The sequence below is a fragment of the Melanotaenia boesemani genome, chromosome 20, assembly GCF_017639745.1.
Source record: "Melanotaenia boesemani isolate fMelBoe1 chromosome 20, fMelBoe1.pri, whole genome shotgun sequence".
In the NCBI taxonomy this organism is placed as follows: Eukaryota; Metazoa; Chordata; class Actinopteri; order Atheriniformes; family Melanotaeniidae; genus Melanotaenia; species Melanotaenia boesemani.
In genome coordinates, this window is record NC_055701.1 from 14,030,543 (window position 1) to 14,050,991 (window position 20,449).

General features: G+C 38.1%; 2 protein-coding genes across 2 annotated transcripts; both read right to left on the minus strand.

Annotated features, from left to right (window-relative positions):
* Positions 1 to 274: 274 nt before the first annotated feature.
* znf292a (zinc finger protein 292a) lies at positions 275 to 13,941 on the minus strand. The gene is made up of 8 exons (XM_041972278.1): positions 13,759 to 13,941; positions 11,917 to 12,071; positions 10,775 to 10,853; positions 10,442 to 10,577; positions 10,082 to 10,284; positions 8,359 to 8,495; positions 7,118 to 7,259; positions 275 to 6,922 (listed from the first exon to the last, which is right to left on the minus strand). Exons 1-8 carry the CDS (start codon positions 13,906 to 13,908, stop codon positions 719 to 721), a joined length of 7,206 nt encoding a protein of 2,401 aa, XP_041828212.1. The 5' UTR covers positions 13,909 to 13,941; the 3' UTR covers positions 275 to 718.
* An 853-nt stretch (positions 13,942 to 14,794) lies between these two features.
* Positions 14,795 to 16,022, minus strand: cga (glycoprotein hormones, alpha polypeptide). The gene is made up of 3 exons (XM_041971955.1): positions 15,928 to 16,022; positions 15,565 to 15,840; positions 14,795 to 15,107 (listed from the first exon to the last, which is right to left on the minus strand). The coding sequence occupies exons 1-3, from the start codon at positions 15,952 to 15,954 to the stop codon at positions 15,030 to 15,032; spliced, it is 381 nt and encodes a 126-aa protein (XP_041827889.1). The 5' UTR covers positions 15,955 to 16,022; the 3' UTR covers positions 14,795 to 15,029.
* Between the last annotated feature and the right edge of the window lie 4,427 nt (positions 16,023 to 20,449).

Genomic DNA, 20,449 nt, shown 5'->3' on the forward strand with positions numbered 1-20,449 from the left:
GTACAACTATTTACTGGGAACAAAGCTCCCATTGTGTGAGATTATCCTACGACTTTTCAAGTAAAACCTAACTATTATTTTAATTGAGTATTCTACATGTATGTCTTTTAATAATTAATTACTACTGAGATAAAAACCAGGTTCCATATATTAAATATATTATTTTTCTAAGTTTCATGACACATTAGGACCACAAACATGTCAGATAAAAATATATTCTGTACTTTAAACGTAACATAAACTATACAAATAAAGAAGAATACGGGATCTGCAGTCTGTTTTACAAAAAGAACCAGTAACATTTTATTGAACACTTTGTGGAAGACATGTAAATATTACAGATAGGTCTACTAGTGTTGAAAAAGGATGAAATAAATACAAACAGAACTTGAAATCCCATAGGGATATATAAAAACATAGTTTTCTTTAAAAGTCTCCATTTAGCCAAAAAAAAAAAAAAAAACATCTTTAGTACTAAGCATAAATACAAACATGTTTCTAAAATCTATGCCCTATAGGTTACCTGTTTATTATAACTAACATACATACTTAAAATCATCAGAGACAATTTGTTCAATAAGTACAAAATAGGCCATTTCATCATTAACTGTGACCATGACTGTTAACAGATGGAAATCTGAAGCATTAAGAAATAAACCATTCTGCAGCATAACTTCTCAAATCCTGAGTAAGATTGAGTTAGAAACCAAGTATTGGGCTATGATCCGCTATAAATCCACTTTTTTATTATAACTATGGGTTTCATATCTTGTAACTGCTTAAGCAGAATATCAGCACGGTCCGACAAAGTTTTATCCATGACGATTTTTACATTACTCACAGAGTTGAGATTCAGGGGATTTCGGAAGTCTATAAGATTCTCACAGCCTCTAATTTCTTCAGTCATTTTACTTTTCACTGCAGATTTGTGTTTTTGAGTTTGTTGCCTTTTGGGCGGCACTTCAGCGCTAGATTTCTCATTTAATTTGCGTTTTGAGGAGTTTGTTGACTCTGAGGTTTCTAAGAACTTAAGGAATGAGTCCTCAAGTCCTAAAGGCTTAAAAGACCCAGACGTAACCCCGTCGTCACGTTGCTCTTGGGCTGTAGGGGTACCAGGATTTGAGTTCTCTCTTGAACTGTTAACAGTCGAGCGGTTTCTAAGGGTCTGCATCCTCTCTGGACAAGCTGGTGTGGGATGTGCCGGTTTTCTGGGACGTCCTCGTTTAATTCCTCCATCTGCACCATTGGAAGCTTGGGATTCTGCACTATCATCATTAGACAGCTTGCTGTCCTCTTGGCTTATTTTTTCCAGCTCCTCTGTTTTCTGGTCGCTGAGCTTTTCACCTTGGTCTGGCTCGAGCTCTAACTCCAACTCTAGCTCTGGCTCTGCCTCTAGCTCTGACTCTAGCACTGGCACTGGCACTGGAGCTAGCACAGGTTCTGCCTCCTCCTCAGAAGAACTTGATGCACCCTCGGATTTGTTTGTATCTTTGAATCTGGAGCGTGAATATTTTTTGCAGAAAATGAACTGACTCCTCTGATCTTCAATGTATCGTTCTGTGAGGCCATGAGTCGTGTAATGCTTAAAAATACTTCTTTCCGCCCGCTCCACTGCATCACAGCCTATGATCATGCATGGGTACTGTAGAGGAAACTTCTTGGTGCACATGGCTGATGCCTCTTCGTGGGATTTTAGCGTAGGTTTGCCAAAGCTAGTCCAGTGCTCAATGGACTTCCCATCCTTCTTTTTAGTGTTCTTCTTTTTCACTTTAAATTTGTTTTCTACATTCTCTTTCCCATTGTTAACCCCTGGAAAGAGCCCAACTGATTTAGTCCTTCTTCCATCACTTGCTTTGGGGTCATAAACATAATTATGTTTTTTGATCAGGTGGCGGAGGAGGTTGGATTTTGTAGTGTACACACGGTCGCATCCGTCATACTCGCACCGGAAGGTTGGATCGACTGAGCCGCTCTCAGAGATGGCGATTTCCTTGTGGAAATTCTTAATGTGCTCGATGTACTTATCCACAGACTCAAAGGGGAGAGCACACTCTGGCCGGTCACAGTTAAAAGTCCCTATGGTCATGCTGGCCATCATGGCGGTAGCTTTGTCACGGGTGAACTTGTGAAGTAAAAGGTAATGCTGCACTAACCTTGTGATTCCCATGAACACCCTTGAACAGTTTTTTACTTGACACCTGACTTCATTATCTTTTTCTATGCTCTGATTGCTCTGATTAATCTCTTGTGTATTATTACTGACACTTGTCTTTTCTATTTCAGGTTCAGCTTCTGTTTCAACTTTATTAGGGGGCAGCGATGCCTGATGCATGGCCCTGTAATGGAGAATCAAATTGTGCTGGATCGTAAATGCTGCAGAGCATCCTTCGTGAACACAGCGATATGGTCTGTACGGGCTATAGGCATTATCTGTGTCGCACATTTTGAGGCTTAACCTTTTCTGAAATTTGTCTTTCTTCTCCTCTTTTGTCGGTGTGCTTTTGGAGCTGCTGGGTTTCTCTGGGGAAGATGAAGCAGACGCAGTAGAGGACTGTGGTTCATTTACTTTACTCTGCAACACATCTATTTTTTCTTGCTGCACCTTTGCTTTTCCAGCAGGACTTAGTTTTTCTTTTACATTAGGTTTAACTTTCACGTCTGGACTCTGGTTTACCACAGGTGGTTTTGGCTGCTCCCGAGGTCTTTCAGGAGTCGCTGGTGCCACCTCCTCAAGTGGCTTTTCAGTCAAATAGCTCTGAGGTGAGGGCAGTCGTGTAACAGTTGATACCTCAGGTGTCAAAGCAGGTTTTGCTGCCTCTCCTGATGCAATTTCAGAATCTTCTAGATTTTTCTCATTCCTTGGTTCTGGTGCGATTACAATGTCAAGGGGTTCTTGCTTTATAGCGGGTAATACTAGTACTGGTTGTGTTGTGCAACCTGCAGTAGATTCAACGCCTGTACGACTATTGAACGTGACATCTTTGTTAAGTCTGAATGCTCGTCTGTTTCGAGCACTGATTCTTAACTTTTGCATTTCTGCTTTTGACAATCTGTGGACTTTTTCATAGTGAATTCTCAATCCTGTTGTTCTTGTGAATGTTTTTGGACAAATCTGACAAGGATAAGGAGACAGTTTGGATGGAGTTCTTTTGAGCTCTTCTATCATCTCATTGGAATAATCATGCATTTTACTCAAGTGTTTGAATAACGCCTCCTTTGTCATGAATGAGAACTCACAGTCAGCCTGGTCACACTTAAACGGCTTTGGTACCTTTTCAAGGGGTTTCTCATCGTTTTTACTCTGTGTTTTAGTTTTTTCAGTGTCAGTGGGTTTCTCACCATGACTGACATTTTGCTCTAAGGACATAGCGTTCCGCATCTTCTCTTGTGCAGCCTCAATCAAATCCAGCCTTTGAAAGGCATGTGACATTTCCATCAGGTGATCCTCTTGATAAGGTCCAGCAAGGGGAGGATTAGCCACCTCTGTTGCTTTCTCTTGCTGGTTTTCAGGGGGAAATGAGAAGGAGTTTGAATGTTCTGTTATATTTGTATTCTGTGGCTCCTGTTTCAGCACCATAGGTGAGGTCAAAGTGGTCAAGCTGCAAGATTCCCGTGAGAAATCTCCATTTGGCATGTTGTACAATGCACCATTAGCGTCAGGGACATGAGGGTCATTGAGGAAATCCAGGAATGATGTTGGCAAATCTGCTGTAAGGTCAATTTCATCCAGAGGTCTGCACTGTGAGCGCTTAGACAGATGCCCTCCAAGAGATTTGGTGCTTGTGAACTCTCTGAAACATCTCCTGCAGATAACTTTGCCATCTTTGATGATTGCTGGCCATTTAGTACGCTTGCTCAATCTGCTGCGTTTTCCCTTCTGTGTGTCAGGTTCCTTTTCATCTGTGGGGTTGGCTTCACATTCAGCAGCTGGACCGTCTTCATCATAAGGAAAATCAGTGTGAATGACACTGTGTGGACTGAGCATACCATCAACAGAGTTGTCCATCTGTTCATAACCTGGGGTTGGTACGTTCTCTGTTTTAATAATTTCATTTGTAGCTTTTACTGGAACTTGAGCCTCTGGGCTTAGACATTTCATGGGCATATCAACTGATGAGCACTGAGTAAGACACGAGCTCTCACTCGGAGCATATGGAGTGTGGTAACTTCCATCAGGAAGGCTGTCAATTGTTGAGATACTGTTTCCATTATCCATTTGTCCTGTCATACTTGGACTGTTTTTTCTTATACGGTCTACGCCGTCTCCAGTACCATCTGGATGCATAAGTCCATACTGATGTCCTCCGTTATGCATGTGCCCCCCATTGTCAAGCATTAGAGAACTGGACACATACTGAGACATCAAACTTGAATCTGAAGGAGGATGTGGCATAGTCGGACCATGTATAGCTGCCATTGAGTGATCTCTGTCAGAAGGGTGGGACAATGTGGTTGGATAAGAGTCTGCTTGCCAGTGAGGATAGCTGCGGGAGGGGTACTCATTCATGTTAAAGGCATCAGGATAGCTGTTATTCATAGAAGATGGAGACCATGACTGAGACATGTCTGACTGCATCATCGCACTGGGATTGTTGGGGCAGCCCCAGGAAGGATACAGTGTGGGATTGACCATAGGAGTAATAGGCACAGGCTCCATTGATCCAGGATAACACTGGGATGGTGAGGGTGAGCATCCCATTTGATAATCCATTTGCTGCATTCCTGGTTTGTTGCATAGTATGCCTGGCTGATTTGATGGTCTATTCCCCTTTTTTGCTGTAATTTTGGCCACTTTGTTGTATTTCTTTGCCAATTTCCAATCTTCAAATATTTCAGGATGCTGCTTCTTTACATGCCTAGACAAACTTTTGTTTGTACTGTATGCTCTTGAACAGTCGTTAGATGGGCAGCAATGCAGGTTCTCTTCACTTCCTGCAGGAACAGCAGGTGTGCTGGAAGGATATCCTTGTAGCGAACAAGGAATTTCTGTCTTGATTTGACTTGGAGAGATTATTTCTGGTACCACTTTCTGAAAGTCATTGCCTTGTATATTATTATGCAGGTTGTCCTGTTGACTTGCTCCAGGATTTGTAGCACTAGGAACAGGATACACTGGAGGAATATCACTTTGTGGAGTCACATTATGGTGCATATGTGGTGCCTCTGGTGGTAAATTTCCATCAGCAGGTGCTGGAGTGGGGTTAGTCAGTGGAGTGTAGCATTTCTCTGGTTCTTTTATCCCAGGGCCTGCTGCTAAATTCAGCATATTTTCAACAGAGTGTTTCACTTTCATGGAGACAGTCTCTTTAGCCACCTCTGGTGATCTGCATGGTGATACATTTGACTTTGATGCTTCCTTCACATAGGCATCTGTGCTACTTCTTTCAAAGCTTAAAACAGCAAAATGTGCATCATCTTCGCTTGGCATGCTCTCAGGTGGTGGTCCTACAACTGCATTAACAGGGGGAGGTTGATTCATAATATTAAAACTGTTTATGGGCACATTTGCATTATGATGCTCTTGGTGAGACAAAAATTCAGACTGTGAATAGAATATCTTGCCACAGTTGTCTGTTTGGCAGGTGTAAGTGAGGTAATGTTGAGCCTCATGATCATACAATAGGTAGGCCTCATTGAAAACTTGGCCACAGTTTGGAAACATGCACTGGGCCTTGAATTCTGGGTGTGTTTTTCTATGCATAAGAAGCTCTGAATTGGAATTAAAGTTGGCCTTGCAATCCAGCTGTATGCAGATATATGGTTTGCTGCCACAATGCATCTGCAAATGATCATTAAGATGTCTGACATTGACAAACTGTCGCCTGCAATACTGGCAAACCACCTTCTGTTTTTGTATTTCTAAAAACCTCATGGCCTCCTCGTCATCCTTGTGAGATCTTACATGAGCCATGAGGTTACGGAAAAATTTGAAAGACTTTGAACAGTTTTTCACAGGACAGAAACAATCTTGACTAATCTGTGTGTCTGATGTAGTTTGCTCCATCTTTACGGGCATTGCCAATTGGTTGCCAATTATAGATTCAACTTTTACAGGACTGTTTGTCTTCGCTGCAACTTTTGAAAGTTTTGATGGACTTTTAGGAGACTGAAATGGTTTGGTTACTTTCCCTGCAGCTTTCATTGCAGCTAGTCTTTCTTTGCATGATTGCTTTACATGGGATGCTACATGTGGTTCTAAAACCTCCCTACTTTCAAAACTGTCAGCACAAATTGGACAAAGATATACTCCATCTTTGAAATGTTTCTGAGCGTGGCGAACAATTCTGTGACCCAAGAACTCCTTGTCACACAAAACACAATACTGCATGTAGGCTCGCCAATTTCTGAACCGTGCAGACACAAAACCTTGCTCCCTAAGCTTTTTAGCCTCTCTGTTTTTTTCTTTCTCATCTGTAATTTCATTGAGTTCATTTGTAGTGGTTAGCAGGAAATCCTCCAGATCTCTGTATTCAGGGAGTTTGCCAAGTGCACTTTCCACCTCCTGTTCATCTGTGTCATTGAGTGTGTCAATAGATGAGACAATAGCTGCCTCCTCGCCCATCAACGCTAAGCAGTTGCGTTTCAGTGTTTTCCAGTCCCAGAACTCTGGATCAAAAGGCCACTGTGTCTTCAAGGCCAGCAGTAACTCGCAGCGTAAAGAATTGGGCACAGGCAGACTACCGTCCTCCTCAGGTTTTTGGTCTGGTTCGTTGTACAGTGACTCCACAGCATAATACGAGTCAACAGTAGGCTGCAGGAGAAATTCAGTCAGCTGGCATGCACGCTTAACCTCTAGATCAGTTGGTAAGAGGCAGGAAATAGTCTTGCAGATAGTAGACTTGCTGTCTTTATGGTCACTGGAGGTCATTTTCAGAGCCTGAATGCACATTTCTACACACACTGGGAGCCCCACCTCTCCAACCTAAGAAAAAAACATACAGTAAATACCAAAGATATTACACAAGTCATTCTCATACTTCTGTGTTGAATCAGGTCTTACTGGATTGTAGTTATGTCATCACATGTCATCACATACAGCGACATACAAGTCATTGTTGTAAATGATAATGTCAAAGTTCTGTATTAGTTCCATACAGTTAAAATTGTCTTTGCTTACCTCATTTTGAATTACTTTGATGAGAAACAGAATGTGACAGACACTTCTACAGAGAAGAGTCATCTCTTTGCTGTGGCTGAGAAATGACTCTGCAGATGACTCCAACCGCATGAGTAGTTTACTCCAGAACAAAGTGAGCTCCCTGGAAAAGTCAACATGAAATCTAGTCAAGATTATAATATTAAGCAGAATGTTAACACAAATTATGGCAAATGAAATCCTTTAAATTGTTTACCACAGACCATAGTCATGTTTATATGCACAAAACTTCTTCAGTTAGGTTACTTTTCCAATCACCCATGTACTGGTCTTCCAATCATAACGTGTTTACAAGCATCCTGTGTTCTAACAGAATAAATCATTTTGACATGCAGATTGTCAGACTTTCCAGAATCAGCTGTAAAAGATATTTAAAACTGTCGCAATAACACTGTTGTGTCTGCATATTTATTGTCATCTCACCGATTTCACTTTCTCCCCCTTAATAATTTTAAGTTAAATTAAAATTTTAAGCAGTGTATTTGTATTGGAAATCAACCAGTTCCGTTTTGGTCCCCACATTTTTCCCCACAAGCTGTATTGGCTTTTTTTTTTTTTAAATATATTACCAGTCAAAAGTTTGGACACACTCTCCATTAGGATTTAATGGGAATGTGTGTCCAAACATTTGACTGGTTCTGGGATGTTATCGAACAAGATGAACAGTGTAATAGAAGTCGTAGCATGAAGTGTGGGAATACGTTACGATGACCTACGGCAAACGTAACAGGCATGCACAATATCGGCAGTCTCACTGCACAGTATTGCGCTCTTCTACTCTATTCTATGCTATTCTATTCTATTCTATTCAGGATCATTTCTACATGAACTGCGTAACGTGTTTTCATGCACACCGATCAGAACAACAATCGACATAACCCATCCGCCTTGATCGGAATGCAGTTTTGATCCTTATGAGTGTGATCGGATATATTTTGATTGACATGTTTACACGGAGCATTTTTTTTTCCGATCAGGCTTTCAATCCAAACACTTGTGTTCATATAAACACGGCTAGCGTCTCACTCAATGAAAATTGTGGATCTGAAGAAATGAAGTGACACTAGGTCTGTTTGCAAAAGACATTACTTTTTAAACAACATAAGCATCTTTAGCATTGTTGATCATTAAATTTTAAATAATCCAAAAGCAGTAAAAGTAATTTTTGAACCAATTTGTGGGAAACATTCAGCAACACTTACCAGGCACAATAAACATCTCCTTGGAGAAGCTGTCGCTTGAGAAAGGCAGTACACAAGCAGAGAGCTCCTTTCTCATCTCCCTCTGACTCCAAGTTGCAGATCATTTCAAGAGCGTCTTTGCAGTCTATTGATGCAATCTATTAAAGAAAAGCCAAGAAAAATATTACTGTAAGATCTTTCATTGGCTGCATTTAAACACACTGCAATATTGGGTCTAATGACCTTGATCTGAATAATACATTTTCATATTATGCTGCTTGAATACGTCACATATTTCATTCATATCCTTGTTCATGTTATGGATCATAGTTAATTAATAAGCCACACATCCCCTATGTTCCTGCAATATTCTAGCCCATCAAACACCGACATTACATCTGTCTTTAAAAACATGGAGCATTACTTTGGTTTCTCCTTCTCCCCAAAAGTGTGTCCTCCAACCTCAACTAATTTGTTCTGAACAAACTCTTATGCTGAAGCCTGTGTGACCAGATCTTGTGGCAGAAACAAGCAAGAAAAAAAGCAACTCAGTCTACGAAAACAAGATAAGCAACTGGGTCCCTGACAATAAGAACCCTAAAGTCTTGTAACTGTCAGACCTAGCAACAATAGAAAGAAAGGCACTTCCTGTAAAGCAACAGTGAGGATCGCTGATGCCATAAACACAACCTTTATTGGGGTTAAAGTAATAATGAAAGATGTACGTGGCTAGTCTCATTCAGAGTAAGGTTCGAATCAAGATACTACTGGAATAATGCTGTCCATATAAATTACCCCGTTGTCAGTTATCAGGGATGCACTACACAGTTAATCTGATGGACTGCATTTTAGTTTAATTTAGGAAAACCACAAGTTCTGATTCCTTGTTATAAAAGCTTTCATAAGATAAAATACATTTTATTAACATGATACAATAAAAAGCACTAAAACTCCTAAACTTACATTTGCTAAGTCGCTGAGATACTAATAACTAGAAGTTTAGAAGAATAGTGTTAATTCAGGTGTTAAAGCCTTTTTCAGGTATCACAGTTCATCAATACTTGATGTTACAGCGTGATTAAACTGTGACATCAGTTTGCTTTTGTAGTCTTATTCTTCAACAGTAGACGGACACAACTACGCTGCAGGAATAGCCCTACAAGCTGCTGCACAGGAAACACAAACACAAAAATAACTACACAGTAAGCTTATCTTTAACGAGGGGTTTGGTATTTGTTGCATTTGTGATGATGGTGCCTTCTTAGTTTTCAATAGTCTTCTACCAATACAGCCTAACTTTCTAGACGCTCTTCCTGTTTTTTAAAAAGCAGCATGCTGCAGTGTGCTAGAGGTTACAAAAGTTAAAAGTCTAAAAACAGAACATTTGCAGGTTAATGACTGCAATCATAAATGTAAAGCGGAGGCTGTCTGATCTTCACAATCCTTTTTTTGGGGAACAGAGGCCATGTTGGCAAGGGCAATGTTAATGCCACTTTGAGTTGGTAGCTCACTTAATCCACATGTGTGTAAAGGGGAGAATGAAAAGCAGTGCTCTAAGTGGCATTCTGCAAAGCTGGTAGACTATGTAAAACCATGAAGCAGCATCACACTATCTTGGTGTGGATGAACAAAGGTGAGCAGCTGCAGCAAAAAGAGGAAATCTTCTTTGTTGAATTATTGGAAATCTTTGTGTAAAAACAGGCCTACTCGATGAATACTCTGTCCACAGAGAACTTTTTCTTACCTCTTCCATCAGTTGCTCCTGATTTTTTGACATGCAAACGCAAAGCAAGTAGGTCTGTTTGAAGTTCCCTTTTCCTTCATAACCTGGATATTCTGAGCACATCTTCGCAAGGACAGCAGCTTTATCAATGCTGTCCAATTTGATAAGGTGCTTTATTCGCATGTTGAGAAGCGTGGGACCCTCTAATTCAAGATACTCGTGGACTGAGGTGAAAAAATAAAGAAAAAGAAAAGTGCAAATGTCCATGAGAGGGAATTCAGACCAACAGACAAACAAGAAATTACAGCAGTCACAACTCAATTTGAATGCATCTCCAAACCAACCCAGATGTGTATGAAAAAAGAAGAAGTTTGCACTGACCTTGTTCGGTTTGTGGAATTTGATTGGACAGGATGCTGCTTAATGTAGTATTGTCCCAGACGCCATCCTGCTGTGCCAGAATCCAGAGCAGGTGGAGCTGTGTGCTCCCACTTTCTTGCAGAAGGTTGTGTGCCAACTGCAGCAGAACAATAAATATAAAAACTGAACTACTGAACCATTGATGGGACATTTACCTAATAACGTGACACAATACAATCAACATTTCAACCGATGTGTTTTGCTTCGTAAATGCTTAGCTACACCAAATGCTTTAAAATTCTAAAGATAAGCCTCGGTAAAAGAAAAAAATCTAATAGCCTGGGGGATACTGACCTTCATGGAGGACTGAAACTCCTCCCATAAGGCAACAGGAACATGCTGGGGCAGTAAGAGCAGCAGCTCTGCACAGCTCCTGTGAACCAACACAGTCATTTGTTAAAGCCAGATTTAGGTCAAGGATGTGCTCACATTCTATAAAATAAGAATAATCATACAAGAACAACTATTCACAGAGTGTGCAGCAGTAAAGTCAGTGTGCGATTGTGAAAAAAAATTATGGGGTGAACATGTCAGAAGTTATAATACACTACCAGTCAAAAGTTTGAACACACTTTCCATTTAAATCAAATGGGAAAGTGTGTCCAAACTTTTGACTGGTGTGGCACATTCATCCATGTAGGTTTAGCCACTGTTGTTTTTTCTATGAGAACAGTGTCCAGAATAAATACAATCTCTTTTTATGATTATTAAAATCACATCGCTGATTTTAGTGACCAGTCCGTAAGATTTCATCATAACACATCATTTCTATTCTGCATTGTAGGCTGGAGGACTTCTCCTCCTTTTCAACTAAAACAGTTCCAGTGTTAGTTCATGGCTGGTGCTAGAGCCAGTTCTAAGTTGGTCCTAGCAAAGAACTTTTTCTTTTTTCTTCTTCCAACAGACAGTGAGCTACTACAGAGCCACGTCATTACCTCAGTTTAAACATCTTTTTCAAGACAAGTTTGACCCTCCCACCACTGTATTGTGAATTTCTGCAGACAACCACAGTGTAAGGAGACAGTTTATCTAAAAAACAAACAAAAAAAACAACTAAAATCATATTACAGTGTTTAGACCATTTTGTCTCCCAGCAAAGGGACATTTTTCTGTTTCAAACAGTTGAAACAGAAAGAACTAGTTTTGTTAGGCTTTGGCTCTGAACCAGCACTGGAACCGCTTTGCTGGAAAAACCATCTGTCTGTCAAGAGCACAAAGTGCAGCTTGCTCAGAAGTCTTGTAGACTATTTACATAGTTTTAACAACCTTTTAAGTCTATATTTCATGAGAGCTTTGAGTGAGTTTTGTTTTTGTTTTCCTTATAACCAAAAACTCATCCTTTGCCCAGAAAAATAAGTGTGTGAAAGTTATGGTAATAAAACAAGATATAAAAAGACTTATTTCCACAGACATATATCCCACAGCATTTTACTCACAGTGCTAACTTTTCAAGTAGGAGTGGCACATTTTCACATTCGGAGGAGAGACAGGCGACAGCTTTAGCGAAGCTGAGGATGGCCACAGTATAAACCTCCAGCAAAGGCAGCGGATCCTCATCAGTTTTCCAACGACCAGCATGTTCTACAAGAACCTAAAGAAAAACACAGAATTACAAGGTTAAACCTTACAATATTTTTTATTTATTTTACTTCTATGTTTTTTGTTTTGTTTTTTTTGTCAAAAAAAATGTTGATTTGAAACGAACACCAGTTCTGCACATCTTAGAATAAACCATGTCTATTTTTAGTAAGCAAATAAATAAATAAATACTGATAAGAAATTGTGATTATAATGTGTATATTTCTGCTTTAACAATCATTCTGGCCAACAGAAATGTTCAACATTCTTGTCTACCATTGATCCTCTCCCCAATTAAATATCATTATGGTCTTTTAATTTATTTTATGTAAATCAAACATATCTAAGAAAACAATTTTACTAAATAATCCATGTAGATTTGTCCTATGTGACTCCACAAAACTGGGATGTTCCTTTTATAAGATAATTTTTTAAGCTTTTTGGCAAATAAATTTGATAAATTCACAGTTATAAGCCTGCCTATTTGTTGTTTCTTGTGGCATGGTGTACCAAACCAATCCTACATGTGTTATTACATAAATAAATTATCTTTAGAGTTAATCAAAATTAAGCTTAAACAATCAATAACATAGCTTTTTTAGTAGTAACAGACAAACATATTGCCAAAGATATAATTAATATGTTGTCCAATACTATAATGGAAAAAGAAACTAGATCGGATCTACAGCGACGCATACAGACCCGTCCCCGTTTTTTTTTTTTTTTTTTTCTTTTTTCTTTTTTCCTCCAATAACTTTAAAGTTGAATGAATTCTTCACAGCGGTGACGCGCGGGATGGAAACAAACCTATAATTATCATACAAATTTGGTGCGATGACAAAAAAGAAAAAGGAAAATATATATTTGTATCGTACATTTTATTTGCGTAACCAGTGTTAATTAATGAGGAGGATGTAATGGAGTCAGTGACCACTGACACACTTTCCCCTTCGAAAGGGAAGTCTCAGCCAGATGCAGTCGGATCGCTTGATTTTTTTTCTGCCCCTGGCATCATTTTAACACAATTCGCTGATGATGGCTACAACATTGTAATTAACATCTGAGGAGATGTTATTAGCTGGATTAATTAGTACAAAAGGCCCAGGCTAGCACCCTGCAGGAAAAAAAAATCACTGCTCTCGCTGTTCAATGAAACACCTTCACAAAAGTAACCAAATTTTACATCGTGATAAAATCTAAAAGTAAAAAATAAAAGCATGGATATGTGCTGTTTTAGCGTTTCTGTGACGTTTCAAACTGCTATTACCAGCGTATCTTTCGGTGCACATCAATGTGGTCGCCCTAGAAAATCTCGCTAACGCAGCTATCCATTTTTTGCACAGCATGACCACTGCACAGGACAGGGGGACCCTGCATACCAGCTAGCAACATTCATCTGCTATTAGCTATCTGGCCTGGAAAATACGAGTAATACTTGCATAGCTGATAGACAGTACTGTGACTTTAAGCCGCAATAACTGCTTGACTTTGCAAATAAACGCTCTCCACTCATGAACATCACTGAGAGAATGGTTGAAAATCTCCAAGGAGGTTTTTTCCACACCATGAAATGCCAGGCAGCTAGCTAGGCTGCTAGCCCCTTAGCTACATTGTTGTAGCAAACGTAGACGCGCATCCTCGGCCAGGAAGCCAGAGGGGCTGCAGGCAGCCCGGGATGAGTAGCAGGATAACGGACTAACCTGACAAAATTCCTGGCAGAAATGCAAGGTGGCTTCCAACGAAGACTGCGAACTCTCTTTCAAAGCTGTGGTCAAACCCTGGAACCGCTCTCGGAGCTCCTCGATAGCTTTCCGTGTATCATATTCCTTCTCTGTCTCCCCCTCCGCCATCTTCACAACAATCACGACCGCGTACGCACAGATGTTACGCTGCCAGACCTACACACGCACGCGCACGCAGGGGGGAAGGGAGAGCACACAGTGTGTTCCTCATACATGTCCCTGATGTAAAAAAAAAAAAAAAAGCATCCATGACCAACACATAATTACACTGCACACAAACAGGGCGCCTAATACTTCCCCATCAGCTAAATTTTGAGTGAACAAGGTTTACTTCAAATCTGGATGGCACCAGACACTGCAGCAGATAAGCTGTGACCTCCATGCAGGGACCATTGTCAGTCAGCCAAACTACTCCCAGGTAAATATAATTGACATTCAGAAAACTTTATTCGAGCCTTAGTGAAAAAAATCCTTTTTTTTCCTCACAAGTTTATAACTTTACATCCCTCTGAAGAGCTTTGCAGCATCACTGATTAAATGCAACTTGCCCACTAGTTCCTATGTAGGGTCAGACAGTGTATGTTGGATTTTTGTGTTTACAAGCAAGCACTTGGTATTACCTTTTAATCAAATTTATTAACAGATTTAAATAAAGTGAAGTGTAAATGGGCCTGAAATTCAGATCTCTTATGTCCGTTTTGTAGTTTAATTGTCAGAGATGATGTCTCATTTCTCTTACTGCACTTATATATATTTATATATACATATACATATATATTACATACACACACACATATATATATATATATATATATATATATATATATATATATATATATATATATATATATATATATATATATATATACACACACACATACATTACCAATCAAATGTTTTGACACATTTTCCCATTAAATCTAATGGGAAAGTGTGTCTAAACTTTTAAATCATACTAGATATATTTAAAAAAAAAAAGACTTTCAGGCAAATATAATCGTGCACATTTTAATTGATTGAAAAAAATTCACAATTAATTAAATACTTTTATAACTATGCAATAATGAAAGCCAATAATTACACATCACAGGTGCAGGAACACAATCAAAAAGGTATCTGGCAATAACAACAATATGTACTTTAAAACAAAAACCAGCTTGCACATATTAAAAGAAAGACAGTGTGTCTCCAAGCTGAAAGCTGCAGAAAGGTCTCAGGTCCTCCATCTGTTACGCTTTCTTATGAAAATAGCAAGTGCTGCAGTGACAGCCTGTGTGGTTTTTCAGTGTTATGCCATTTACGTTTACCTGAAAGGGGAACAGATGAAAAGGAAAAAAACAAACATGATCTGTTAAAGTGGATAACAAAATAATTTATATTTAGCTCTAAAACAAGAAGTCAAACAAAGTACAAATTAAAATTGGAACAGACTTTAAACAAATTTGTTATAAACCTGTCATAGACAAATGCAGCCTAATTATCAGTTAAAAAACTAGTTAATGTTAAATACTATCAGTACTCTACATTAGTTAATTTTTGGTGTACTGCCATTTGAATGGTAGTAAATTATTGCCATATAGCCCCATCTTAACACCTGATCCTTCCCCTGAGTTAAAGTTAATTTGTCATAATGTCCATTAAAACTGACATTACTGACAGAACACGTAATCACAACAATTATTAGATTAGAGTATTATTATCAGATTCTATATATTTCCTACATTCAGCGCAGCAGGACAGACACTAGTACACCACCACCTGTACCTCAGAGGTATGACTGGCAACGCAGCACGTTGCCTCTGAAGTGATGTTCTTTGGTACCGCCATTGTGTCCATGGCACTGCGAGGTGTTGGATATGCTCTGGAGAAGCAGCATCCTGCACACTGGTATATTGGGAGCTCTCTTGAAAATAAACTCTCTACCAGCATGCAGCTGGGACAACCCACAAGAGAAGGTGGTTTAGAAAGCAGAAGAATGGACAAGAAAAGAAGAGAAACTCCAGCTGATTTCATTGAGCCCATAGTGGTTGCAGCAGAGATCTGGAAATGTGGAAACAAAAGAAAACAGTCAAACAGAAACCTGTTAATCAAGACATGAGTAAATTATTGATACAAACAGAGTGGCACCTTATTGAGAGAAGGTTTCCTCTTCATTGTGACCCCGCATTGGACTGCTTTATATTGAGGGCTTCTGCTTCACTTCATCTAATTTTATATCAGTGTTCCAGCAACTTCCTGGATTAGGTGAAGCCTGCCTGCCTTATCAGTTATCTCAGTGACTCCTTTGACCCCTCCCCACTAATCCCTTTAAAGCCCAAAATGGTGAAAACAAATCGTGGAAACTCATAATATCCTTCAACCATCCTGAATATGTACCTTACATTTAATCCCTTGATTTTTGTTACTTGGTAACTAAGAGTTGTTATCATTTGTCAGGTCACAATAAATGGACAGACATTAATTAGAGATTTTATTCAGCATTGTGGTTGACTGCAGAGCAACTGTAAAAGTGAAGACTGCAAAAAACAAATAAATTAATTAAAAAATAAATAAAATAACATTATTTTCAAGGAAGTTTTTCTTTATTCAGGTTGGAGACTTTTGTTAACAGCTGTGGATCTGTTTTCTCTTTGGAGTTTCACTGAAAGGTCAGGACTTTATTTACTTTCTCAGTCTGTGGATTTGAATGTAATGATATGCTACTAAAAATTTCAATGCAAAAATCTTAAGCCAACCCACATTTCTTTACGTATTGCCATAAATAAATGAAAATCCAGTATAATGCAAAGACAGTTTGTCCAATTCTAATAAGCTTATAGTCAATGAATAACCATTTAATTCGTCAGCAGAGTGTAAATTCTCTTAGACAAGCTTCCTTGTCATGTTTTTAGTAGTCTTCTGGAATACTTCTCCATGTTTCTTGAACAACATTTCAGAGCTTTTCTTCTGATTTTGGCAGCCTTTTGGTTTGTTTTTGTCCAGAGGATACCACACTGCTTCAATAATGTCAAGGTCTGGGCGGTTTTTTCACTCCATGTGACATTTTGTGACTAATTTTAAGTCCAGCACTTCTCTCATTCAGCATATATGATGTTTTCACTAATTTGCAACTGATTTAATTAGTCAAAATTTGACAGATTTATAAAAAATAAACTGTGTATTATTACCACATCTTCTGTGTGGGTCAGACTTGTTGGATTTTGAGATCAAGACTGGTAAATATCTGAATATGAAATCCTAATCTGGGAGAAATTCTAATTGAATTTTTAGCAACAATTTCCTAAATAACCCTAAGCAAATGCATGACTCATAATGATTTAATGCATGAATGACAGCAATTTGTATCATGAATTCCTTACCATGATCAACTGTGATCACACTTAATAGATTGCCTGTTAATAAATGTTATTGACATCATACATTTATTGATACGCCACAAAATCACATGGTTCCCATCACTATTTAAATTAAGTTCAATGCCTTTTAATATTTGAAATTAATATTTATGTTCATGATCCACTGATCAGAAGAAACACCAGAGACCTACCCCATAAACTGAAAACCATAGTGTGGATGATGCACATAAAGTATTAACTATTTCTTCACTGACTTAAAAGGGACATCTTAATTCAGTTTTGTGTGGAACATAGATAATATGGAAGACTGGAAGTGATCTCAAACACAGCTTTTCGTGTTTAGTTGGGAGTGGCCTTTGTTTTTCTTAGTGTCTCTCTACTGGTCTCAAATCCAGGAAGGTCTGGATGGAGGGAGCAATGAATTAATGAAGAGATATTTGATAGTTGTTATGGAGTTTCCATCTGTCCACCTACAACATTTCATTTGAAATGTCAAGGATGAATATGCATTTTTCTTGTTTTCCCTTTTTTTTTTTTTTTTAATGTTGGTGGGGGGTTAATTTATAATTTTGCTTAAGTGCTCATGTGTCCTTGGTTGTTCTGGTGATAAATCCTCGTTCTAAGACATGCAGGCTGACTGTGAAGAGCAAGATTTTAAATTACTTAAATGTCAAAGGCTGCTTTTGGCTTACACTAACGCTTAAATTGTAAAACTACTAGTTTTATACCAAAAAATGATCTGTCATTCCAAAAAGATAAAATATAGCAATGAGTTTTTGCTTTGTCTACATGCAGTTTGAATAAACATTGAAGACAATGGAATCATAAGCAACACATTTAGATATGCCTTGTGATGGCACAGATTTTTTCATTTAATTTGTATCATACTAATTCATTTGTTTTATTTAAAACATACAATACAATATAAACCATATGATCACAAGGAAGAATGTGGCATCTCTCAAGATCTGATAGCCTTTTCACATTTTCATACTCTCAGAGGAGGAAAACTGCACACGGGAAATTTAAATGAAACATCATTAAAGAAAATAAAAAGCAAATGCACATGAATTTAGTATGACTACTTTCCAATCTCTCATTTACCTGCAGGGTTCTGTTACTAAGTTTCTCATCTTCTGCAGGCTCACTAGAAAAGCAAAATCCTCAAACAATGTAGCCTACATAGTTATAATCTCTGTTAATTGATTAGGATTTTGCCCCAAAATGAACAGTGTTTACAGGCTTTGCCATGAATGTACACATAGACAGCTTTAGCCCTCCTACAGAAAGCACATGCTCCTTATTGTTGCTTCTGCATCAATGATCACATTCCAGTTCTGATTCTCTGCTTACAATATTATGTCTTGCAAGTCATTTTGGGTCAAAACTTAAACTTTAACATAATGTAAACATTTTTTGCATGCACATATTTACACAAGTACAGGCAGTTATTCCTTCTGTTTATCACTGATCAGAACGGGTGAGAATACCTGGCTAAACATGGCCCCTACTGGCCAGTTTCATTTAACTAATAACATCAATGAAGCAGATAACTTGTACAATAGGTCACTTTTCAGAATCACTAAATCTTCCTTGTTCAAGCTATAGTTGATATAAAGTACTTTTTCATGTAGTCTCAGTTTTCTGGTTTTGATTTCAGAATTTTTACAGATTCAGTCAAGTTAAAAATTACATTTTGTCCTCTTGAATAAACTTAATTCATTTTTTTTTTTTTTTGTTAAAACCTGAAACAATTCACAAACTGGTGCTGCTATCATATAATTAGACAACAGTAATGAGATGATAAAGCTGAGGTGTCAAACATACAACCCAGGGGCTAAAAACCAGCCTGCCGGAGGGTCCAATCCCATTACAGGATGAATTAAGAAAACTTGAAAATGACACAGCAGATATTAACTGCAATTATTTTAATAAAAATATCTGTAATTCCTAATTTGTTTATGTAAGTTTGTATTTTTATGTTTAAATGTAAAAGGTTTGCAAGACGGGGATTACGTGTAATATCTTCTATATCTTACTAACTTAATCTGACTTCAGTTAGTATTCAAATTTGAGTCAATTCAGGTGGTCAGAATTACTAAACAAATGAGGAAATGTGCACATATGTACATTTAAAATAACTTCTAGATCATGAAAAGTTACTATCTCTCACACACAACATGCATTTTCTCTGTTATCCCGCCTACTATTCATCTTGATTGTAAATGGTTCTCTCTGATGACTTTTCAGGGTATGAAATGTGGGGAAAAAATACCCCCTTTTTTCCTTGCAAAAGTTACATGCCTTTCCTTACAAAACCATGCCAAGAAAAACATCATGCATGTTGTTATACATGCAAATCATCTCGTGTCTTGTGCATTTCTCATAGAAAGGGGCAATATAGACTGGAATACAGGTGACTGAGATCTTGCTAATTTGTTCAGGAGGCAGATCAAAGAGGCCCCTAAGATACTCTCTCTACATGATATCAGTTAAAATCCTTATATTCTCACTATCACAGTCTAAAGAGTTTCACATTAATATTAAAGCTAAGTCTTTTGGTGACCCATAACAGATATTTACTTATTACATTATTATCACGGCTAACCATACATTGATTTTCCTGTTATTTCTATTTAAGAAGCCATAACTCTACAAATATAACTCTGATTTTAGATGCTAGAACTTTACTTAGCTTTTTATGGTTAAATATTATTTCAGTCTTAGCTACTTTAAAGCTCTTGTACAAATTCTACAGATTGCTTATAAATGACAATGTACAGAAAAGCATTTTACGGTCTTTTCAGAGCTATGTCTTTATATTTTGCTAGGCAAGTTGCATTGTTTTGTTAAGCATGAATTATTTATTTTTTTACTTGTTTTGCGCCAAGATTAAAATGAAGCCATTCTGTTCAAATGTCTCTCAAAAACGTCCAAAAAGACTGTAGGATACTCTGTATAATATTGTCAAATGCCTCTGATATCCACAAGTGATCTAGGCAGCCAATAACCCGTTCTTAAATCCTGCATTGTATTGTCAGTCCATACTCAAATTATTAAACAAATAATTCTGGAAAATAACAAATGCATGAACAGGATATCTCATCTCATCATGGAAGAATAACTCTTACCTGTCATTACAAAATCTTAAAATTTTCATGGGGTTCTGCACATATAAACTTTGTAAACAGCTTTCCACATGGCTTGTATTTGCTGCACAGAACAATTACATCATTTTCAATTCTAACATCTTTGGTAAAAACACACAATCTGTCCTTTCTGTGTTGAAGATC